The sequence below is a fragment of the Hypanus sabinus genome, chromosome 8 (assembly GCF_030144855.1).
Source record: "Hypanus sabinus isolate sHypSab1 chromosome 8, sHypSab1.hap1, whole genome shotgun sequence".
Classification (NCBI taxonomy): domain Eukaryota; kingdom Metazoa; phylum Chordata; class Chondrichthyes; order Myliobatiformes; family Dasyatidae; genus Hypanus; species Hypanus sabinus.
Window position 1 is genome coordinate 40,930,513 of NC_082713.1, and position 26,182 is coordinate 40,956,694.

A 26,182-nucleotide genomic window follows, 5' to 3' on the forward strand; every position below is an offset into this window, starting at 1 on the left:
ACATGGTTTAGGGGAAAGGGGAAAAGTTTAGGGGGAACATTAGGGGGAACTTCTTCACTCAAGAGAGTGGTGGGAGTGTGGAACGAGCTATCATCTGACATGGTAAATGCGGGCTCACTCTTAAGTTTTAAGAATAAATTGAATAAATACATGGATGGGAGGGGTCTGGAGGGTTATGGACTGGGTGCAGGTCAATGGGACTAGCGGAATAAATTTTCTGCACAGGCTAGAAGGGCCGAATGGCCTGTTCTCTGTGTTGTAGTGTTCTATGGTTCTTCTGGCAACATGTTCTGGATAGCAACCTCTCTAGACAAAAATCTTACTCCTTAGTTTCCCCTCAAACCTCCTAGCTCTCACCTCAAAATTATGCCTTCTTGAAACCCATGCATTGGGGGTGGGGGGGGGAGGGGTTACAAAGAGCTTTGACTATCGATTCTTCTCAAACCTGGTATACCTCTATCAGGCCACCCTTCCGCCTTCTTTTGACAGCACCAGCTGACAGGAGTATTCAAGGACATTGATTTCTCACTGCTGCAGTTGGAGGTGTCCACCTGCTTCAAAAGGGCATCAACATCTCCAACGATCTAGTCTCGCCCAACATATTGATACAATTACAAAGAAGACATGTCAGTGGCTGTATTTCATTAGGAGTCTGAGGAGATTTGGAATGTCACCAAAGATTGCAGTAAATTTCTACCAATGTACTGTGGAGAGCATTCTAACTGGCAGTATCACTGTCTGGTATGAAGGGGTCACTGCACAGGATCGGAAAAAGCTGTGCAGGGTTGAAAAATCAGCCAGATCCATCATGGGCACTTGCCTATCCTCCATTAGGGACACTTTCAAAAGGCATGTCAAAAAGGCAGTATCCATCATTAAGGACCCCACCACCAACAGGTTATGCTCTCTTCTTAAACTTCTGATGAAGGGTTTCGGCCCAAAACGTCATCACTACCTCCTCTCATAGATGCTGTCCGGCCTGCTGAGTTCTGCCAGCATTTTTCATTTTGTGTTTTTATTTATTTCCAGCATCTGCAGATTCACTCGTGTATGCTCTCTTCTTATTACTTCCAAAGAGGTAAAGGAGCCTGAAAACACATTTGTCTTAGGATCAGCTTCTTCCCTTCCATCATCAGGTTTATGAATTGACAATGAACCAACCAATGAACACTGCCTCACTATTTTTGCTCTCTTTTGCACTACTTATTTAAATATATATTTCTCATTGTATAGTATTTTTATGTATTGCACTGTACTGCTGTAAAACAAATTACATGACATTTGTCAGTGGTAATAAACTTGATTCTGATTCCTTCAATCAAATCTAGCTAATCTCTCCCCATGGCGAGAAAAGATCCTTCAATCCAGGTAACATTTTGACAAATTCCCCCTGCACTGTATCCAGCACAATCAGTTTGTTCCTGGAGTGGCAGCCAGCTATTTTCATAACTATTGAATGATCTATTAAAATCCTCAGTTTCAGAGTTTTGACTTTAGCTACATAAAAACTGCAGAACAGACCTTGTAACCCAAACATGAGCAGCCTCATTATCCATCTGTCGCAATCAATTCTTGATCTAGATTCCTGTGTTCATAGACTTCAAAAGACAACTTCACACATCCACATAATTCCTCACATTAAATCTCCTTGAATAACCATATTTGTCCAATGTAAATGTCAAACTGGCATTGACTTTCACTTTCCTTCAAAAGTCATTTTCAACAGCATTCATTTTGCATTTCAACTGCCTTAATATTTACTATTCCCAGCACATATCTATCAAGTAGCCCAAATTATAAGCAGATCTTTGTTATGAATTTACTCAATATGTATAATTTAATGTATCCAGTAGGCCCTGTATAGCTTCCCTTTCTAGAAAGGCAGGTATTACACTTAATGCAGTTTGGTCCTACTTCAGTAATGTTTTCTGTCAATATTTCAATCACTTTTACTTCATGTAACTGTTAAGATTTTTTTGTTTAAAATACAACTCCCCAATTAAAATGGCACCCTCTACAAACTAAACCAGTCAACCAGAGATAAATTGTCCTTCATAAGATCCATTTTAAAACATCAGGTTTTTCTAAAGGATTGGCTTCTGACTTCTTAACATTTCCTTTGTACTTGAAAGGTATTCAAACTTGGTTTTCATCTCAAGAAAACTTTTTACATGGAGAATCCCATTTCTTGGCAAATTTATGCCAATCAAACAACCAGGTAATAGGGATGACAGAGTAACTTGAAAACCATCAAGTTCCAGAACTGTAGTACGAGATCCAGCTCAGACCGAATCAAGTCTGCTGATGACACAGCAGTGGCTGGCCTTATAAACAATGACCACAAGATGGCGCAGAGCAATTTGTAGAATAGTGCGAGCACAACCACCTGAGTCTCCACGTGGACAAGACTAAAGAGATGATTGTGGACTTCAGGAAGGTGCAGACTGACCTCTCCTCACTGCACACGCATAGCTCTACCATGGAAAGCAGTGTCTCCACTTCCTGAGGAGGTTAAGGTGAGTAAGGCTCCCCCACCCTTCACTCATTTTTACAGAAGCACCACTGAGTGTGTTCTGAACAACTGCATCACTGTCCTATGGGAATTTTTGAAGGTTCAAAGGTCCAATTTAATGTCAGGGAAATGTAAACAATGTACATCCTGAAATACTTTTCCTCCACAAACATCCACGAAAACAGAGGAGTGCCCCAAAGAAAGAGCGACAGTTAAATGTTAGAACTCCAAAGTCCCCCCCCCCCACCCCCAGGACGACGACAACGACTGGTAGAAACAGCTCCTTTCCCCAAGTTGGAGACTACTGTACTGAATTCCCTGCCACAACCCAGGTCTCATCACATACGAAGCACCAGTAGCATTATAATGTCCACTTCTTAAACTTGTGAATGCACCTTATGCTAAATGTCAATCTTCTGGAATACATCTTATTATTTGTTAATTTATTTATGGTAATATTACTTAAAGTGTGTTGTGTGCGAGTTATATGTACAGTGTTGTGTACCTTGGTCCCCTTGGTCCACAGAAACGTTGCTTCATTTAGCAGTATACATGTATAAGGTTGAATGATAATAAACTTGAACTTGAAACCAAAGTGAAGATGGATCTGTATACAGACCAAAACTCCATCTTTGACTTGTGTCTTTTGACTGGCAGCATTTGCAGTGCAATAAATAGCCTCCATGTACTTCAGTAGAGCAGCACGTGGCCCAGGTAGATCAGTATGAGGACAATCTTGTCCATAATGATAAATGGTTTTTATAAATTAGCAGAACCCATTGGTCACAAATAGTTATTTGGTCAGGAGGAAAAATCCAAACTTTTATCACAGTAAATATGCTTGAACCTTTAGCATACACTACAGTACAGACAATTCAGAGCCTTAGAGCAAGTTTTACATTGGTTATATTTTTAAGCTTTTATACATTTAACAACTCCAAAAATTCTTTAATCAAGAGTTTAAAAGCAGGCATATCCAACTACAGAAATAAGTGTTGTACCAACACATACCCGTTAAATTGAATCAATTACTAAAATGTCATACATTATTCATCATGTAATTAAAGAGTAGTTCCTTCCTTAGTTAAATAATTATTCTACTTCAGGAATTCTGAATAACAGAAGAGTAGAAACACCTCAATATTTCAATTTCTTCAGGGTTTTGAGAGCTTATCTCGTGAAAAACTTGTTCTGAATTCCAGCAAGCAATCTCTTTATGAGCTACTTTCCATTTGCTCATTATGCAGCAAGAATTTTATTAGACGGCCACCTGCAGGGCAGGCTTCAAGTGGGGAATTAGAGAGAAATGTGAACAAAATCCTAAAAATGGAAGTAATGAAAATGCATAAATCAATTAAATGCAGATGCATTAAGAGTAAAAGCTAAAGCAATTGGTCTTTTATTCCTCCCCTACCCCATGCTTTCTGATTAAGTATTCATATTACTACCAAATTTTAACACTTGCTATAAAAGTGTTGTTTATTGCAAATATACAAATCAATCACAAAATTTTAGTGGGCCTATTTGAAATGGACATAAACACTGTCCTTGTGCTGCAGAAAGATCAGGTGTGAGAAGCCAACTGAAGTTCCCTTCTATCATTTTAAAAAAAAGCAACCAAGACCAAATGCATCATCTCTACTATGATCCATGCTGCAGACTCACAGACCAGATATAAAACTCAGTGTTGAAACTTCAATCTGGCCATTCAGCCATTGCAATATTCCAGAAAGAAAAATCATTTTTAAACAAGGTGAATTTAATGCCAACTTGGATGATCACTGACGCTAATTTTACTACAAATTTGGTACTGGTTCAAACTGTCTTTTGCTTCTTACCAATGATAAAGATGATTTATAAATATAAGTTAGGATTAGAATCATTTAGAGTTCAGCAGGCTCTGTCTTTGTATTTAAGCCTCATTTGCACCAAAAAAGGTAAAACTATTTCACTGTGTAAAATTTTAGTATAAACAATACAAGGCTTTGGAGGCACAAGAAACTCACTATAAAGTGTGACAGAAGTTAGGAGAGAAAACTATCTTAAATTTTGCACAGGCTTAATCAGGCTCAATTTCAATTAGGAAACAAAGGGGGAGTGACTAAGTATAAAGCAAAATAATTATAAATGTTTAGTTTCAGAATGTAATAATTTTACAGTTTTTTTTAAACAGGCATCACAATAGTCCAGCATTTATTGGCTAACTCCAACTGCTCTCAAGGTGCAGATGGTGAGCCACTTAAGCCCTCTGAAGGCAGCTACAGGAGTAAAGCCCTCTAGCAATAAAGGAACAGTAAAGCATTTCCAAGTCAGGATTGGCAAGTGGCTCTCTCATTTTTCTTGATGATTCCATATAATTTAAAGAATATTAAATTGCCTTACTTTTAATATTTTATAATCACTGATGTATTTTGAAACGAATGGAAGCCTTGTTGCTAACTAGACCACACTGTACGAGTGCTTGATACTTTAGGTCAGCAAATTAGATCTATTGCATCCAGTTTCAAGCAATTGTGGGTATAGGAAGACCAAGGATTTTGATTCTGAACAGGAAGACCACCAGTTGAGCAAGAACTGGACTCTTGTCCTCATAAACACAAAAGACATTACACAGATGCAAAGTGGCTAATGGAAAACTGTCATTTATCTCAGGGGGACTGGACTTCGAAAATATATGTTATAAGACTATAAGACATAGGCCATTTGGCCCATTGAATCAGCTCTGCCATTCCATTATAGCTGATTTATTATCCCTTTCAATCCCATTCTCTTGCCTTCAGCCAATAACTTTGTTGTGCTTACTAATCAATAACATCTTGACCTCTGCTTTAAATACAGCCGATGTCCTGGGCTCCACAGGCGTCTTGGCAATGAGTTCCACAGATTCACCATCATCTGGCTAAAGAAATTCCTTCTCATCTCTGTTCTAAATGGATGTCCTTCAGAGGCTGTGCTTGCTGAAGTTGTTGTTGCTGCGATAACACTTAACCAGCCGGTCTATCTCACTCTTCTAAGCCTGTTCACTACTACCTGAGATTCTACCAACAATGGTGGTATCCTCAGCAAATTTAAAGACTGCATTTGAGCTGTGCTTAGGCACGCAGTTGTGGGTGCAGAGACTATAGAGCAGTGGGCTAAGCACCATCAGGGGCATGCAGCATATCTTCCGAACCCAGAACTAGAAGCCAAGGCAGTACATTGCCTTGTTCGAACCTCAGCTGAGGTGCTGTTTTTGGAAGTGGTGCTATGTAGGTTTATTAGAATGATACTGGGTTTTAAGGATTAAATTATGAACATGGGTTTCATAAATTTGATTTCTAATCAGTGCTGTTAGAAAGAGCAAAGGCAAATTATCCGACATGTTTGAAAAAAAAAGAATTGGCAATGTGGATTAAGACACACTCTGTCCTTTTTGAGGAATCTAGATTCAATTTTAAATAATAAGTGACAGGCCCTTTAAAAGTGATAACCAAACAGAGCAATGGAATCAAGTTAGCTGTCGTTGCTGGGTCAGCTGAAACTGTAAAACTAAAACTAATAGCTCTTTGCTATTAGAGGTAACTAGGTTATGTAAACGAAGTCCAAGTCAACCATGATCAAACTGAATGTTGCAAGTATGTAATGGGCCATGAACTACTTTTTACAGTTCAGCCCACACCAGCTTGGGGTTTTGTCATCCTGCAGCGTGGATTAATCATTCGTTTAGGAGTACCAAACCACTGAAATATGAGCTACACGATTATTTTCTTATCTTAAGTAATCCAAGAACCTATAGTAAGACATTCATGCAGTTCAGCTGGAATGCAGTGATGCAGTATCCAAACCATTCACGTTTCTACTCTAAACTATATGAGTGGAGGGAAAGGGTGGGGCAAATCTTTGAGATTTAGCACAGTAGTAATCTCATTCTATAAGAATTAACAATTTTTCTTTCGAAAAACTTTAGGCATGCAAACCATAAACAAGAAAAGCATGGATTACTTGACTCTGACAAAACTAAACTGAACATTGCAAAGCACCAGCACATGATAAACAGGTATTAAAATGCAGCATTTCTCCACCACCATCCAGTATCTTCTTGGCATTTTCTTAGGTTGAACAATACCCAACCACACTCACAACCATTTTAGTTTCTTTTGTTCAAAAACTTGATCCATTACCAAGAGCACATGCTGAAATAGCTGCAATGTTAGTTAAACTATACTTTTACCATTGCTATACCGAGTAAGAATAGTATCCCAAGTTCTCCATCTGAGGTAACTGTTGGAGGAAATTAGATTTAAAAACCTCCTATTCAAAATCAAAGTTAGAACATCTCTGTCTGAGCAATCCAAATTTGAGCACCATGGACACTTCATACCATTGAACAGGAATTTCTACAATTGGCCTCATCATTCCAAAATCAATAGGGGAAATGTTAGCAGCAGGGTTCCCGCTCCTGATCATTTTCTAGTGATTTTGCTGCAAGATTTATAATTGGACATTAGGTGACAATAGCATCAGGCTGAGCTATGTTTCCATGGTGATCAAACAGCCCGTTAAAATTGACTGCCGAGACCTGTACACAATGAAGTCACCTGGATAATATACAAGAAGGGGTTGCATCCATTAAATCAATGCTTCCAAAATGGAAGTGAAGAAGACTGAATAACTACAGTTTAAGGTAATTAGGAAAAGTAAATACAGAGAGATTTGGCTCCAAAGTTATTGCTGCTTCTGCAAAGCAGGAACATTCTCTTTTGTACAGATGTTGATGCTGAAAGTTCTGCAGTAGTTCATCTTCAATAGGATAAATCCTTAATATTCTATGGATTGATGAGGAATACACAAGTTAGGAGGTGTCTCCAATCAAGTCAATACCAATCACTTGGATGTGAAGACTCAAATTCTTAATAGTTCCTCTAAAAACCAGCTCTTCGACTGGCCTTTGCAAAGTACAAGGCAAGTCATTTTCATAAGATCATACAGCAATTGCTCTCTCTAGTTTTCTCCCGATTTCTTTGACCTGTACAACAAAAAAAACAGATTTCAGTACACTTGTCACTTTTTTGTAATCATGACTGAGCAATTTAAAGCCCTATTTAATAATTTCGGGGGTTTTTGTCATTATTTTAGCCAGGTAATACTTCGCAAAATTCACAAATTAATAAATGTTAATTCTTTCTTTGCTCCCTTACCCTCCAATGACAAAATGGTTAAGTCACAGGAACAAAATTGAAATGTCCCATGGAATTGATAATTCCAAATATCAATAGTAAAACTCCAATAACCAGTACCAAAAAAATGGAAATCCGAATGTTTCCAATCTGGCTTGTTCGTCAGTCTGGAATGTGTGGGATACCAAGTGCAAATGGAGTGTGCCACAAGATCTTGGGGTCTGGAGTTAACTGGGGCCAGTGATAAGATTTGCAACACCAGTAGTCAGGAGTGTGTGTAGGTTCACAGATGCAGCCAGGATTCAGAGCGCCTGTACATCTCCTGTTCACTGTAGACTCCGACTATTGTAGAACATTTAAAAAAAAATTGAAACAAGTGTTTGGGTTTTAATAGAGTAATATCTAATCAATTAGCAGGTAAAGATGCTAACTCTACACTAGCTAGATTCCAGAGTTTTACTGTAATTTGTCTAATTATGTACTGTTATGAATGTACCACAGCTCTGAGGGGCCGAAGGGGCAGGAGCAGCCCCCTCCTTCCGGAGAAACGCAAGAGCACTATTAATTCGGGTCTCGGACCCAGGCAAATGAGAGACAATGTAATGGTTTTGGCCATGGCTCTTAGAGACACCTGTGCGAAGGGCAAGACCCTGCTACGTGACAGCTACCACAGATATGGACTCCCTCGGGCAATGTGGGGGTGGGGATTGGATCACCCTACTTTGATGGACATCTACAACTCTGCAAGTCAAGATAAAAGGGGACTGCAGGAGGCGGTACCCCAGAGAGACGCACCAGAAGGACTCGATCGCTCAACGCTCCCATGATAGCTGGAAGCCAGTCAAAAGCCACGTGCGCTCCGTAACTTCTCTGCCTGGGGAGCGGGTGGCTGATGATACCGAGAAGGACTTCGAACTAATACCAGGGAAACAACGCTCCCCTGATTCAACGGTATTGCTTCGTCAACGACCCGGGCAAGTTTTTCCCGTTTCTCCTCACTCTCTCTGAAAAACGTGAAACCCAGCGATTCCCCAAGAGACTGAAGCCTGCAGACTTCTGAGTGACTTTTATATTTCCAACGGACAATATATTATCCCCTAGACAACCGTCGAGATTATTTCTTAATGATGATTATTGCTATACCCGCGCTTTAGATTGAGTTTTGCCGATGTACATGTGTTCTGAATGTTTGTATTAACCTTACTTTTGTGCCCCCCCTTTATGAATAAAAACGTTCGAAAATAGTGCCATCAGACTCCAACGGACCTCTCTATCTTTGCTGGTGAGTTATCCAGTTATGGAATACGTAACAGTACAGTATTCAAATTAACGTCTATCACATTGCAATTTCAAACTCAAAACTGAATGAAACCCCAAAATTTTGGAAAAATAGCAAATTGAACAGAAGCAAAAATTTCAACCTAGGGGAGAATCTAGGGGAAATATGACAAGCTCTTTATTTTAATTTCAATACAATTACTACCAAAGTTAGAGCCAAATAACAATAATACATATTCTGAAAAGAAGATAGCAAAGTTGTGATTTATTTTGCCAAATACTAAACCCTGACCATGCCCCACTAAATGATGAGATTTCCCCCCATTTAAGGAACTTACAATTGTGGGAGATGGAAACAATTTAAAGACTTTTCAGTAATTTTAATTAAGTATTTTTTTTAAACCAACTGTTCGGACCAGAGCTGTAAATCTAGTAATTTCAACACAGAGATTGTTATGAAACTTCAGATGAACTGACCATTCAATGCCCTCCACCCCTCAACATCAGTTACGAAAGACCATCTAATCATAGCTCTCTCTTAGAAAGGTTAGTAGACAATTGCTTCATGTGGTGTGAGCCAGCAAGACCATGTTGTCTTTGGTTTGAACCCTAGCTGGAGACATGCCAGTTAATCATGGCTACAAATTAGCTAGCATTATTCTACTCCATTATTCACCGACAGATGGTAAATTGATAAATTTGGTCATTAGATGACACAGGTTATAAGATCAAATTTCCATAGAGTATGAAGGATCAAATAACAAGGACTTCATTACAAGACTCACTCAAAACCTTCAATGAAATTGCCAGGATCCTAGAATCAAGGAATAAGAGTTATTGCTTCCAGGAGATGAAACTGCTAAAGAACAAATAAATTCTCAATAAAAGAATAACTGAAAGTCCAGTCCAATAATTTCAGTTACAAGTACAGATGAAATGACAACTTTACCTTGCGAATTGGGTTCTGGCAATGTTTCCCTGGCAACTAAATGCATCACTGTCATCCTTCCAGGAGGAAGCTTAAGGGCTGTGAAAGAGGGTTTTACAGAATACAATAACATTATAGGCATTTTATACCAAAAAACTGTCAAATCCATGCACAATCTTCTACTGCAGGTTGAAACTGAGTTGAAAGGAAAGAGAAGAGTATGATAAAAGATTGGCAGCTATGACAGTTGGCGAGAACATAATAGCAGGTTATAAAATCTGAGTTGCCCTTGATTTAGTAAGATCATAGTTGATTCATAAACTCGACTCCATTTTTCCTGCTTATCCTTTAATGCCTAAAAATGTCCCAATTTCAATTCTAAATATGATCAACAGTTCCAAGGTACAGATAACAATTATAGTAAACCTTAATTCAGTAGGCTTAGCCCTTGGGTGGCATTGGACTGGCACCACCCAAGTTCTAAGCATGCTGGGTTAAGACCATTGAATATTATTCCAATTACTACTCCAGCGCTTATGTTAAACATTATAGTATAATAAATTTTTCAGTGAACCCAGGTATTTGAAGGGAGAATGGGAACTTTTGGAGAGAGCACTGGAACCAGATACCAAAGCATCGGGATTTCTGAACAGGCAGATACAGAGTTTACAATATTCATAATTCTGTAGAAATCTCACTTTAATCCCAAGTAGCTTAACTGTTCTCCAGACACCATACCCAGTATTCTAGACTCTGCAGTCAGAGGAAATAGCTTCATGCAGACAGTTAACAGTCAAGGTCTCAGTGCTCTGCTGCAATAAGACTAAAACTCACTCATAAGCTCCAGAGAGTGCAAGGCCCATCATCCTTGATCTTTCCTTGCAGGACAATAACCTGAACCCATGAATAAATCTAATGAACTTCCAAGGCACAAATTATCTTCTTTGGGTATGGAGACTAAAGCCACACACACTACTCCCAGAAATCTGAGGGTTCAGATTTACATATCTATCTTATACTTTGAAAAATTGAGTATTGCACATTGACATACTGTATTGCTGGGAGCAGGGAAATGAGACAAAGGTAACTTACCTAAATGGACAAAAGCAAAAAAAAAACAAAAATGTGTGGGTTAGGGCAAGTCCACATATGCTAGATGCAAGTCAGAGACTGGAAATGGATATGGCTGTCAACGTGTACAGATCACTCCATGTCACTCTGAATGATATTGTTAATTCATTTTTTGATTATGAACGTTATAGCAAGAACAGGATACATTGACCACTTAGTCATTCCTCCATGACACATTTCTATCCATAGCCACCCTTGCCAGATAAGAAACTTTCAAGATCCTGATAGTCTAGAAGAGGTAGTAATATACTTCCACCCTTTCATATTTTAGATTTCCATTCCTATTGCAGAAAATGCTGCATCAATATAGCCTAGTCCACACAGTCTTTTGCAAGAAATACAAGGTTTATAACCTTACCTCCCAATGTGACATTTCCATGCAAAAACCTTCCTTGGTAAATAAGCCGAAGAATATTGGGGCTACTGACTCGTTCATCATCCCAATCTGCAAAAAAAAAGAGCAAATAAAATCAGACCACAAAACAAATATGGGTATCATATCCAATGTTTATTAGGAGAGCAGTGCCATTGCAAATTATAACCCGCATGCCACACAGCACTAGGAAATGCTGGATTGCACGTAGCAGGAGAGATTTCAAAATAATTGAGCAGGGGGCAGTCAGGACAGTCGATGAGCCAAGCATCGCTAGGAGATGTTGGATTGCGCGTAATTAAGCATTTGGCAAGGACCAATAAAAAGAAGTTAGGTTTAAGTGGAGTGGTCATTGAAGGAGTGGGCCAGTGAGTTGAGGCTTTGGCTCAGTGAGGCTTCAATGAGGAGAGGTACATTTTCTTGCGGACTTTTTAATTTAATTTTCTTTCTTATTGCACAGTTAGAGCAGTGGGGATCCCAGGCAGGATAGTGAAATGCTCTTCTTACAGGTCAAAGCAGAAAGACCTTCAGCATCACTTATGACTACACCTGCAATAACTGCATCCAGCTGCAGCTTCTTACAAACCATGTTAGAATTGGAGCTGGAGCTGGATGAACTCTGGATCATTTGGGAGGCTGAGGGATTAATCAACAGGTGATACAGGGAGTTAGTTACACCCAAGGAGCAGGACATGGGCAACTGTATGATCGTCAGGAGAGGGATAGGGGGATAGGCCACCAATGCAGAGTACCTCTGTGGCTGTCCCTCTCAATGACAGGTACTCTTTGGATGCTGTTTGTGGGGAAGATGTCCCAGCAAAGGTAAGTCACAATAGTCACGTCTCTGGCACTAAGCCAGTCTCTGTGGCTCAGAGAGAAGATAGGAGGATGGTAAGCTGTAGTGATAGGTGACTCATTGGTTAGGGGAACAGATGGGAGGTTCAGTGGACGAGAACGAGATTCCCTAGTGGTACGTTGCCTCCCGGCTGCCAGGGTCATGGACATCTCAGATCGAGTCCACAGCATTTTTAAATGGGAAGGTGAGTGGTCAGAGGTCATCATCCACATCAGTACAAATGACATGGGGAAGCAGGGTGATGAGATCTTGCAAAGAGAATTCAGGTTGTTAGATGCTAAATGAAAGGGCAGGACTTCCAGGGTTGTGATCTCAGGATTGCTATCAGATACCTACTGTATATACAGTTTAACACGTGGCTAAGGAGATGGTGCAGGAGGGACGGCTTCAAATTTTTGGATCATTAGGCTCCATGGTTGGGTGGGGGGGATGTTAAACTAGAGTTGATAGTGGAATGGTTGTGGGACAGAAAGTTGTCAAGCCTACATTCAAAGTCAGAAACTGAAAGGTTAAGCATGGTGGGATAAGAAAGGAATGACCATATTAATGGGATTATATTATAGACCACCTAATAGTCTGGGATTTAGAGGAGCAAATTTGCAGACATCACATACTGCTGCAAGAAACATAAGGTTGTGATAGTAGGTGATGGGCTAGATGGGATACAGTTTGCCAAATGCGTTAAGGAAAGTTTCCTTAATCAAGAAATACATAGAGGTCACAGGTAGAGAGAATACAACAGTAGATCTCCTATTAGGGAGTGAGACAGGGCAGGTGATAGATGTTTGTGCAGGGGAACACTTTGCATCTAGTGATCATAATGCCAGTGTTTCAAGAAAATTGTGAAGAATAGGTCTGGTCTTCGGGTTGAGATTCTAAATAGGAGACAACAATTTTGATGGTATCAAAAAGGATCTGGCAATTGTGGATTGGGGCAGGGTGTTTTCTGGAAAAGATGTGTTTGGTAAATGGGAGGACTTCAAAGGTGAAATTTTGAGAGTACAGTTTGTATATTCCTCTCAGAATAAAAGGCAAGGACAACAAAACAAAACAAATGTCATTATTTTTCCACTGCACAATGGGAGTACCTTCATCAAAAGGATTTCAGCAGGTCAAGGTAGCTCCTGACCATCAGCTTGTCAAGTGAAAAAAGTGGTGGGCAATCAATACTGGCTTTGCCCACGGTATGATTCTAAAACTACAAATCAGTGATAGGCCAATTTTGGTGAAGACTCTCAGGCCCAGTAATAGGCCAAAGTCTCTCTGTTCTTTCAATAAGAAAGCTAGTTGATCATTCATAAACAATGTATTAGTCATGTGAATATACCCAGCTTAAATGTTTTCAGTTTTCTATTGTACAAGCAAAACTTTTAAACAGTTTTCAGTAGAAGCCATTTAATAAATATTTCACCACCTAGTTTTAAAATGGAGATTCATTATGGAAAGTTAGCACTTTCCTTCTTTTCTTATGTTAAATATTTCTATAGGTCTCTCTTCGCTCGGCAACAATAGATGGAAAAGCTTCATGAGTCATTCATTTTAAACTCATGGATGACAAAACCAAGGCACTTCTCAACATGATTGTTTTTCCCCCTTTGCTGCAAAGCAAAATATGGTGGTACATTTCTGATCTCTCTATTAACTTCACTTTTCTCTACTAATACCTTCAGTTTTCCATATAACCATAAGGCATCAGAGCATAATTAGGCCATTCAGCCTACCGAGTCTGCTCCACTGTTTCATCATGGCTGACTTGTTCTCCCTCTCAACTTTATTTTCCTGCCTTCTCTCCGTAAACTTTGATGCCCTGACTAACCAAAAACCTATCAACCTCCACTTTAAATGTGCTTAATAACTTCTGTGGCCATAACTTCCATCATTTCATTACTCTCTAGCTAAAGAAACTCCCCATCTTTGTTCTAAGTGGACGTCCCTCTATTTTGAGGCTGCGTCCTTTGGTCGCAGACTCTCCCACTACAGGAAATATCCTTTCCACATCCACCCTAGGGCTTTAAATATTCAATAGGTTTCACTGAGATCCCCTTGCATCATTCTAAGCTCCAGCGAGTACAAGCTCAGAGCTATCAAATGTTCCTCATACATTAACCCGTTCATTTCTAGAATCATTCTCATGAACCTCCTCTGGACCCTCTCTAATGCCAGCATATCCTTTCCTTAAATAAGGACTTTAAACTGCTCACAATACTCCAAATGCAGTCTAACCATAACTTTATAAAGCCTCAGGATTACATCCATGCATTTTTATTCTAGTCCTCTTGAAATGAATGCTAACATTGCATTTGCCTTCCTTACCACTGACTCAACCTGCAAGTTAACCTTCAAGGAATCATGCACAAGGACTCTCAAGTTGAATTTTCTCCATGCTTAGAAAATAGTCTATGCTTTTATTCCTTCCACCAAAGGGCATGACTATACACTTCCCTACACTATATTTCTGCCACTTCTCCCAATCCATCTAAATCTAAATCCTTCTAAAGACACCCTGCTACACCACCTACCTTTATATCATCCACAAACCTGGCCACAAAGCCATCATCCAAATCTTTGACATATAGTATGAAAAGAAGCGGTCCAACAGCAGCTCCTGCAGAACACCACCTGAAGTCAACCAAAGTTGGTTCCCTAACCAAAGTTGCTCCTGCTAGTCAGCCAATCTTGTATCCATGCTAGTATCTTGCATGTAATACTGCTGGTTTTTAAAAGATTTCCAATCTTCCAACTTCCCAGTAATTTTGCTACATTATATGCCCTCTCTATTGCTTTTAATGCTGTCTTTGACTTCCCTTGCCAGCTACAGTTGCGTCATCCTCCCTTTAGAATACCTCTTCACCTTTGTGATGCACTCATCCTGCACCTTCCAAATTGCTCCTAGAAATTCCAGCTGTCTGCCGTCAGCCCCTTTCAATCAATCCTTTTGGTTTTTTTTGTTCCAGTTAGCTCCACACCTGGTACATTCGTTACAACAGTATTTAGGACACTTACCCACAGGCCAGTTCTCATAGACATGTTTGGCAATATCTGAAGCAGAATCATTTGGTGAAAACACAAATTCTTGCGTCTTCCCACTAACTAAAATAAGGCGCAGATTTACCTGTGGATCAGAGAAAGAAATAGAAATGAACTGTTCACTAAATAAAGCAAATTAAGATTGCTCAAAAGCAATAATCCACATTGACTACAAGTGTTTAGTTCTCAGTAAATATTGTTGCATATTACTGATTATTTCTGTTAACACTTCAGGCCGATGCCCTTTTCAGAAAGGGGACAGAAGCCAGATTACTCTCCAGTCCTGATGAAGGGTCACAGCCTGAAATGCCATCTGCTTATTCCCTTCCATAGATGTCTGGCTTGCTGAATTTCTCCAGCATTTTGTGAGTGTTGCTCAAAATTTCAAGCATCAGCAGAATATCTAATGACTCAGATATTAAAGATTAATGGTGTTTTAGGAACCCTGCAAAGAGAGTCTAATGAGTAAAAGAATACTAAAAGCACTGACAAGAAAGCCCTTGATCCTTGGAAAGATGAAGCAGTTTAGGAGTGAATTCTGAACTTGCCATCAAAAGATTTATGAAAGTGCACTTGAACACAATCCTTGCCCTTTCAGGGTTCTTTGGAAGACCCTGATCTGATGTTAGACACCGACTTTGGTTCTTTGTGGAAATGGGACCCGCTCTCAGGGCCTCACAACCAGCTGCTTTTCGATATGCCAGGAACACAGCCTGCAAAGACTAACACGCCTTCAGGCTGCTGTACTTTTGTAGCTCTGGAGACGAGCTGATTCGAGGTCCACGTGCCAACTGATGTGTCTTGGGAGTACACAAAGGATCGAAAGCAGCGAGCTGGCTGCTGGCTGTGTGCCCAGAGATCCGGGTTCTTTGGGCACAGAGCTCGGAAAAGACGATGCAACAGACTTTTAACACCATAAATCAGCGAGGTGCTTTGTTATGTCTCTCCACTCGCTGTGGAATGGGGCACCTCTTTTTCCCTTAGTAGGGAGAGAGAGAGAGCCTGTGCTATGTTGATTTACCGTGTGAAAGAGAAGTCCTTGGGGTACTGCAAGTCTGTGTCTTTACTGATGCTTTGCTGCACGCTTGAGTGCTTGGTGGAGGACACTGATGATTTTTGCTGGGGGGGGGTAGTTGTCACTTTGCTGCTGCTTAGGTGTGGGAGGGGGGCTTTGGGGTTCTAACATTTATCTGTCATTCATTCTTTGGGGCACTCCTCTGTTTTCACGTATGTTTGTGAAGAAAAAGAATTTCAGGATGTGTATTGTATGCATTCTCTGACATTAAATGGACCTATTGAAACCTATTGAACACAGTGCAAAAGGACACACTGATCTGAAATGTATTCCAAATAACAATGAAAAATTTTCAACATTAATTAGATTTCATTAAATGTCATATAGGAAGACAATGGATATTTTGAAGACGTTTCTGGGCAGAGTGAGTTGTACTGACGGGTTAACAAAGTCTTCAAACCATCTGCTTCAGCCTGTGAGTTGTTGTTGTTGTTCCTTTCCATACCTTGAGGGACATTGGGCGGCAACCTTTCTGCTCCTTTAGAATTTGTCTGTTGTTTTTTTTTAAACAAAGCTGAGTTGCTCGTTCGGATGGAAAGCGTGCAAGGAGCTGGCTGGACCCAAACCTGGTACCACTTGCCTTGAAGTCTGGTGCGGATGCCACTACACCATCAGCCGGCATTGGCCTATGAGTAGCCATACTGAAATCAGTGTATGGGACATACACAGCCACAGCTGATTCCAGAGTGACCAAACCCAAATATTCAGTTTCCTTACTTGATTAGGGGACATCTACAGATCATCACATCCTTGCATTCTAGCTTGAAGTGCCTTTATCCAGCTGTGAGCGAAGTCCCTTGAACACCGTGACAATTTGAAGTCACCTCTTGACTGTGGCACAAAGGCAAACTTGAAACTAGTGCTCAGGGACTTGCCCCTTGACTCCCTCCCCCCCAAAAAAAAACATCAGGCAATATTTCCCATCAGCTTCTTTATGAAGTGGCACACTCCCTCAAACATGAAAAAAAGTTTGTTGCCTCAGTCCTCCAATATAGAGAATGCCGCAGATTCATTTGTTGCAGCCATATTTCCTTGTTTTAGTCCCAAATAGCCTCAGTTTCAGACCATATCAGTCAGGGAAATCATTTCCTCTTTTTTTTTGCCAGATTAAAAAAAAGCAAATTTCTTTTGTTAAAAGAGGGTTTGATACTGTACATTTTCACAAAGTTGCTTCTCATTATTCAAAACTCTAGAGAACAGAAACTAACTTGGTCAAACTCTTATGACAGAGAGAACTGACAAAAGATTGACTTTTAGAGATGATGGGCGCCTCCCGAAGAAGTCAGGATGAATCACCCACTCTGCAATTTCTGAATGGTCATTATCATAAATATTTTATTCTCATCTCAAACCCTGATACAGATATTCTTCATGCCTGCTCCTGTTAGCTAGTTCAATGACCATTACTGACATACGGCTGGTTGAACAGGAGATTGCTTGATTATGTCCATTGTACATCATCCTACATTTCTGCTTTTCCAGGCTGACAATTTGGTTTTAAGTACACATGGTGCCCCTCCTACCTCACTACTTTCTACAGACAATATACTTCAGGTCATCGCAGGTGATTCTACTGTTACCAAGCTGCTTTATAGACAGACAATGAAGTCCCCACTTTGTGCCTTGGCCACCAACAGTGTTGTTTCCATGAACCAGCGTATCAGCTGATGGATAGCAAGCAGAAGCTGGTGAGCTTGCTTATGTTTGACCCAATACCATGAAACTTCAATGAGATTAAAATAAATGTTAGGAGCTGCTTCCCCCACTCCCCCGCTATAGCGTCACCTTGGGTGATTTTGACCTGCCTGTGAGGCGGGGGGGCAAGACAGGACTTTGATTTTACTGTCAGAATCACGCCAGACAGAATATAATCCCCCTGGAACACTTTGTAAGGTCAACTGATGTTCCCAATTCTTTTAATGCTAAGTCTTCAAAGCATTCTTTCTGGCATCTGTGAAGGCATGAAGTGTTCATTTAAAGTGTCATGCATTCAAGATTGAGTTCTTTGTTAAAGTAATCTCAAACCCATTCTACATATTGCCACCAACACTACAGTTTGATTCAGCTTCCTCGGAATGTATTGTGTGTGGATTGCGGTGTGGCTCTGTATTAATGACAAGACATTGGTCAGCAAAATCACCCGACCCTAAAGGTTTAACTCATGTGATTTTTTTTGAGAGCAACCCAGGAAAGAGCTGAAGAAACTCAGAGAGGCAGGCAGCATCTATCAAGGGAAATCAAGAGGTGCATTTTACACTGGCTCATATTAGTTAACAAGATACAGCCAAAATTTCAGGACCTTCATTGTGTAATTTCAAGTTTAAAGCATTTCAACATTTTGGTGTTGCAGTATTCTGGGATACCACGAGGCCTTTAGCAAGCCAGAATTCTCCTAGTGAATTGAGTAAACATTCAACGTGAAGGCTGTAAGTCATAGGAGCAGAATTAGGCCATTAGGCCCATCGTCTTCTCTGCTATTTGATGATGGCTGATTTATACTTCCCTCTCAACTCCATTCCCCCATTCTCCTGACTTCTCCTTCTCTAACCCTTGGCACCCTTACTAATTGAGAACATATCAACTTCCACTTTAAATGCACCCAATAATTTGGCCTCCACAGTCATTTGCAGCAATGAATTCCACATATTCACCAACATTTGGCTGAAGAAATTCCTCCTCACTTCTGTTTACAAGGGATGTGTTTGATTCTGAAGCCCTCTGTTCCTAGACTCTCCCACTAATAGAAACATCCTGCCACGTCTATTCTAACCAGACCTTTCAGTATTTTACAGGATTCAATGAGATTTCCCACCTCCCCCCCCCCCATCCGTCTAACCTCCAAGTACAAGCCCAGAGTCACACAGTCATAAAATGCTCTTCATACATTAACACTTTCATCCCACCAATTACCGTCATATACCTCCTCTGAACCGTCTACAATGCCAGCATATCCTTCCTATAACTTCTGAGGTGGGCTGCAAACATCATGAAAAGTCATTCATTGGCGATGCAGTGCGAGGTTTAAAAAGAGACTGGGTGCTTTCTGAACTTTTCGGTGGTCTGCAATCATAACAATCTATTAGGCACTGACAGGGACCAATAAAAAGAAGTGAGGAGTAAACAGAGTGGCCACTGTGTGAATGAACAGTATTAGAGTGGTCAGGCTTTGGCAAGCACAGGTGGAGATTGTAAGCAAGTTTCTAATAAGTTCATTTTTCTGTTAGTAATTGCTAGTGTGCTGAGAATGGGTCCAGAGTTGACGGTGTGACATGTGGGACAGTTGGGAGACCTCCAGTCTCACTGATAACTACATCTGCACTAAGTACACTGAACTGCCGCTCCTTAAAGACCATGTTAAGGAATGGAAGCTGTAGCTGGATGACTTTTGGCTCATAAGCAAAAATGAGGAGGTGATTGACAAGAGCTACAGAGGGGTAGTCACCCTAAGTGGTCAGGCGAAGGAAAGGGAATAGGCAGCCAGTGAAGAGTATTCCTGTGGCCGCTCCCCTCAATAGCAAGTGTACTGCTTTGGATACTACTGGGTGGGGGGGGGGGGTGAGGATGACTTATCGGAGGAAACGCAGCGAACTGATCTCTGGTACTGAGTCAGTCTGTGTGGCTCAGAAGGGAAGACAGATGAAGGGAGAGAACAGGAGTGCAGTAGTGATAGGGGATTCCATATTGGAGGAGTAAACAGCAGATTCTGTCGACATGAAAGAAATACCCAGATGGTGCGTTGCCTCCCAGATGCTGAGGTCACTGATGTCTGGATTTGAGTCCACAGCACTCTAAATGCAAAGGGTGAAGAGCCGGAACACTTGGTACATAACGTTACCGACAGCACAGGTAGAAAAAGGAAGGAGATCCTGAAGAGGGAATATAGGGAGTTAGATAGAAAGCTGAAAAGCAGGACCACCAGGGTAGTAATCTCTGGATTGTTGACTGTGCCATGTGCCAGTCAGGGTAAGAATAGGATGATTTGGCGGATGAACATATGGCTGAAGAACTGGTCCGGGGGGGGGCAGGGTTTCAGATTTCTGAATCAGTGGGATTTCTTCTGGGTAAGGCACGACCAGTGCAAAAGGAACGGTTACACCTGAACCCAAGGGGGACCTGCAGTATGCAGTGAGACTATGAAGGACAGGCAGATAATAGGGCAAATTTGAAGTCAGTGGGTTGAGTTGCAGTGTAACTTGTGGACAAAATTGAAAAGGATGGCAAATACCAGAATGAAGGTGTTGTAGCGGTGTGCTACACGCAGCGCTAAAATTACGACACGGAGTCGGTAACTGCAGTCGAAGGAAAAAACTTTATTCGAAAACTTCAGCCTCACTTTTAAGCCTCTGTCAACCGGCCCCCCATGGCTCAGAGGCTCCAAAGCTCTGTGCTCGCAAACCCCCGTAGGCTATCTAATTGTGAGTCGGTTCGGATACGCTAGGAAATGGGTCGCCACATAAGTCCCACGTGAACTGGCTGGAGCCGAACTGTAGCTGCACCTGGCGGGTGCCATAGGTCCTTACGGTGCTGCCATTCACGGCCCTCAGGGGGGGACCCAGTGCCCTGCTGCGGGTGTCGTAACTCGTCGGAGGTAAAACGCTGATCTCAGCCCCAGTATCGACCAAAAACCGGCGTCCCGACCTTCTATCCCACACATACAGGAGGCTATCCCGATGGCCAGCCGCCGTAGCCATCAGCGGTGGCTGGCCCTGGCGTTTCCCGGGAACTTGCAGGGCGGGCGACAACGGCGGGCTTCTGCACCCCACCGCTGGTGGTAGAAGCACCAGTGTTCATTGGGCCGGGGGTTAGCAGGCTCTGCGGCCGGGCCTGGACTGGTTTGCTGCCGGGAGCGGGGCTGGGAGATCCGTGCGATGGACGCCCCGCTCACCTTTTTGGCGTTCCACAGCAAGTCCGCCCGGGCTGCCACCTTCCGGGGGTCACTGAAATCCGCGTCGGACAGCAGCAGGCGGATGTCCTCGGGCAGCTGCTCCAGGAATGCCTGTTCAAACATGAGGCAGGGTGTGTGTTCGTCAGCGAGAGACAACATCTCATTCATTAAAGCCAATGGAGGTCTGTCGCCCAAGCCATCCAGGTGCAGTAAACGGGCAGCCCGCTTGCGCCGTGAGAGTCCGAAAGTCCTGAGGAGCAGGGCTTTGAATTCCGTGTACTTGCCGTCTGCCGGGGGCGACTGTACGAACTCCGCGACCTGGGCCGCTGTGTCCTGGTCGAGGGAGCTCACCACGTAGTAGTAGCGGGTGTCTTCTGAGGTGATCTGGCGAACGTGGAATTGGGCTTCGGCTTGCTGGAACCATAGGTCCGGGCGCTGTGTCCAGAAACCTGGCAGTTTCAACGAAACCGCATGAACAGAGGCGGCGTCGGTCATTTCTGGTCCAAAAATCGTTTGGACTGTCGGGGTCACCAATTGTAGCGGTGTGCTACACGCAGCGCTAAAATTACGACACGGAGTCGGTAACTGCAGTCGAAGGAAAAAACTTTATTCGAAAACTTAAGCCTCACTTTTAAGCCTCTGTCAACCGGCCCCCCATGGCGCAGAGGCTCCAAAGCTCTGTGCTCGCAAACCCCCGTAGGCTATCTAATTGTGAGTCGGTTCGGATACGCTAGGAAATGGGTCGCCACAGTGTAATATTTGAATGCAAGCAGTGTATGGAATAAAGTATATGATCTTGTAGCGTAGTTAGAGTTTGGCAAGTATGATGTTATGAGTCATAGCCAAAAGATGATGATAGTTTGGAGCTTAACATCCAAGGATTCACATTATATCAAAAGGACAAACAGGTAGGCACCCCACAGGGTGTGGGGTGGCTCTGTTGGCAAAAAATGTAATCATATTCTCAGGAAGCGGTGACATATGATCGGAAGATGTATAATTCTTGGGGGTGGAGTTAAGAAATTGCAAGGGTAAGACCATGATAGTAATTATATACAGGTCTCCAAACAATAGCCAGGATGTAGGCTACAAATTACAATTTACAGATAGAAAAGGTACGTGAAAAGGGCAATGTTGCAATTGTCATGGGGGATTTCATTATGCAGGCACTGTAGATTGGGATGACTTTTTAGAGCAGCTTGTGGTTGAGCCCACTAGGGGAATGGCAATTCTGGATTGGGTGTTATGTAATGGCCTAGATTTGATTAGGGGGCTTAAGGTAAAGGAATCCTTAGGATATGATCACCCTGCAGTTTGAGAAGAAGCTAAAATCAGATGTAGAGAATAGAGTAGGCCTCCGTTAGTCTCGATAGGCCATGGATTTGCACCTTGGAAAGTTTCCAGAGCGCAAGCCTGGGCAGGGTTGTATGGGAGACCAGCAGTTGTCCAAGCTGCAAGTCTCCCCTCTCCACGCCACCGATGTTGTCCAAAGGAAGGGCATTAGGACCCATACAGCTTGGCACCGGTGTCGTCGCAGAGCAATGTGTGGTTAAGCGCCTTGCTCAAGGACACACACGCAGCCTCAGCCAAGGCTCGAACTAGCGACCTTCAGATCACTAGACGAATCCCTTAAACACTTGGCCATGCGCCAACTAAAATTGGATGTACCAGTGTAACAATGGAGTAAAGGGAACTAGAGGCATGAGAGAGGAGCTGGCCAAAGTAGATTGAAAGGGGACAATAGCAGGGATGATGGCAGAAAAGCAATGGCTGGAGTTTCTGGGAGCAATTCAAAAGGTGCAGGAAAGATACATCCTAAAGATGATTAAGTATTCTAAAGGGACGATGACGCAAATGTTAGTTTGATGGTAGATTAAGTCACCTGGACCAGATGGAGTACACCCCAGGGTTGTGAAAGAGGGGGTTAAAGAGATTGTGGAGGCATTAGTAATGACCAATAATCACTAGAGTTATTTATTTATTGAGATACAGCATGGAGTAGACGCTTCTGGCCCTTCAAGCTGTGCCACCCGGTAAGCCCAATGTAACCCTAGCCTAATCACAGGACAATTTATAATGATCAATTAACCTACCAACTGGTAGGTCTGAACTGGAGAAAACCAATATACCCGGAAGAAACCACATGGTCACAGGGAGAACATACAAACTCCTTACAAAGAGCCGTGGGTTTATGGAATGGTTCCATAAAACAGGAAAATTGCACTCTAAGAAGGGAGGGAGGCAGAAGAAAGAAAATTATAGGCCAGTTAGCCTGATTTCAGTGGTTGGAAAGATATTGGAATCTATTTTTTAAGGATGATGCTCAGGGTACTTGGAGGTACATGACAAAATAAGCCAAAGTCAGCATGGTTTCCTTAAGGGGAAATCTCGCCTGACAAATCTATTGGAATCCTTTACGGAAAAAACAAGCAAGATGGATAAAGGAGAGTCAGTGGATATTGTTTATTTGGATTTTCAGAAGGCTTCTGACAATGTTCGGCACATGACACTGCTTAACAAGATAAGAACCCATGATATTACTAAAAGATACTAGCATGAATAGAGGATTGGCTGACTGGTAGGAGGCAAACAGTGGGAATAAATGGGGCATTTTCTGGTTGACTGCCAGTGAATAGTGGGTGTTCTGTGGGAGTCAATGCTAGGGCCATTACTTTTCCTGTTATATGTCAATGATTTAGATGAAGGAATTGATGGCTTTCTGAAGTTAGATGCAAGGGCAGATAGTGTTGAGAAAGCAGGATGTCTGTAGAAGGACGTAGATTTAGAAAATGGGCAAAGGAGTGGCAATGGAATTTGGTGTAGGGCAGTATATGGTGGTGCATTTTGTAAAAGGAATGAAGGCATTGACTATTTTCTAAATGGGGAGGTATTCAAAAATTATATGCCCAAGAACTCAGGAGGCCTCATGCGGGATTCCTTAAAGATTAACTTGCAAGGTTGAGTTGGGGTAAGGAAGGCAAGATCAGCAAACACGAGGAAATCTGCAGGTGCTGGAAATTCAAACAACACACACAAAATGCTGGTGGAACACAGCAGGCCAGGCAGCACCTATAAGGAGAAGCACTGTTGACGTTTCAGGCTGAGCCCTTCGAAGTTAGTCCTGACGAAGGGTCTCGGCCCTTATATTTAAAGCAGAGGTTGACGGGTTTTGATTAGGGTGTCAAAGGTTACAGGGAGAAGGCAGCACAGTGTGGTTGAAAGGGATAATAAACTAATCGTGATGGAAAGATGGAGCAGTCTTGATGAGCTGATTGGTCTTAAAGCTGCTCACAATACTCCAAATGTGGTCTGCTCAAGTGTCCTATTAACCCAAGGAGAGAAAAAGGTTTAGTAATCAACTGTCACACTGTTAGTGGCTCTGCATTCTGAGACCTTAGCTTGTGATTAGTACAGGATGCAAAGAATGTGGTAGCTTTCCAACATGATCTATAATGCATGATCTGAAAAACACAAGCAGCACATTTGATTACACAGGGCAAAAAGAGAATTGGAAGAAACATCCTAGGTTTTGCAGGAAAAAAAAGGGCAAACAAAGGCTGAATTCCCTACATAAATCTCCCTCCCTCCATAAATCTTTCAGGACAGTACAGTCATGACAGGCTGAATGGCTGCCTTTGTACTGCACAATTCTAGTACTAAGATGATATTCAAAAGGGAAGAATTTTCCAAATGTAAGCAGGCACCCAATTTCTCTCACTTTAGTGCTTAGAATTAACGCATTAAAAAATTATGTGAAAGCAGATGACTATAAAACAAAAACGAAAACTACATCACCAAGCAACTAACTGGTGCCACTGACTGCAGACAGCAAAATCAGCAAAACATCTGGGAACAATAGGTTCTAGCGAAGCTGGAGCCTATTTCACTGGTCCTTGCAGTACCATCTGTTACAGCCAGACAAGGAAGAATCTCAAACTGAAACACAATGACACATTCTGAAATATTTCAGCAGCAGTAAATGAGGAACTGCAGTTAGCATCTTAATTAGGGTCCATGTCCTACATGCCCCATCACATGCAAATGACTATCCAGCCTTGCCTAAATATCCAAACCAAAGAGAGCTAGGTTATTCTAAATCCAATTGCGAATACTCACTAATCGAAGACACTTCCCTCATTTTTGAAGTTTCAGCTAGCACATGGAAGGTAGATCTATATATCAAGCACAACATTTTTGATTCTGCAAGAGCCAGGAGTGACAAGTGAATAATCTTGTACTTTAGGGATCAGTTGGTTGAGTACACAGGAGACAACCCAGCAACATGCTGAATGAGAGGCTGATTAAAACTCATGAAGTTCTCCCCTCATTTTTAAATTTTAAAAAATTATTAAATATCTGAACCATCTTTTCCACCCAGAAAGTGACAGCATAAACTTCCTCTTGGACCAGATCAGATAAAATAGGCATTAGGTTCTGTCCTGATCAACACTATCCAGCTCCATGGTCAATCAATTTGGGAGATCAAATGTAAAGGGACAGTACACTGTTAATGGTAATACCCTTGTGTGGTCAGCGGGGTTCACTGGCACACATACTGTCAGGATGCAAAATAGCTTTAACACAAGGATGGTACAGATGGCGTCTTGACAACATCCTGCTGTCTCATGCTGACACACTAGTGCAGGACAGATGTTAAAAAAGACCAGCTGGCAGAGAGGCAAACAGGCCTCTGATACGACTGGCATGATGAAAATGATGGCCCTAAATCCAATCTGCTGCAAACTGCCAAATCAAGGGAGATGACGGTCAATGTGGGGTGGAAGCTGCAAACCACACTTCGACTAGACATCATACTGTGGTCCTTCAAAGACAAGAAAATCATTCTGGTGGAGCTCACAGTACCGTGGGAGGAAGGATACAAGGAGGGAGAGAGGAAGAGAGGAAGTACCAGTCCTTAGTCCAGGAGTGCAGGGACAAAGGATGGCAGATGTGGCTATTCC

General features: G+C 42.0%; 1 protein-coding gene across 1 annotated transcript in view; it reads right to left on the reverse strand.

Moving 5' to 3' along the window:
• Positions 1–3,291: 3,291 nt before the first annotated feature.
• LOC132398076 (ubiquitin-like protein 3) overlaps positions 3,292–26,182 on the reverse strand; it is a 31,138-nt gene continuing 8,247 nt past the window's right edge. The window contains exons 2-5 of the mRNA XM_059977019.1: positions 15,238–15,346; positions 11,364–11,450; positions 9,896–9,973; positions 3,292–7,517 (exon numbers count right to left, since the gene is read on the reverse strand). Of these exons, the coding sequence (XP_059833002.1) occupies positions 7,465–7,517; positions 9,896–9,973; positions 11,364–11,450; positions 15,238–15,346 (327 nt within the window). The 3' untranslated portion in view covers positions 3,292–7,464. The remainder of the gene's footprint in view (positions 7,518–9,895; positions 9,974–11,363; positions 11,451–15,237; positions 15,347–26,182) is intronic.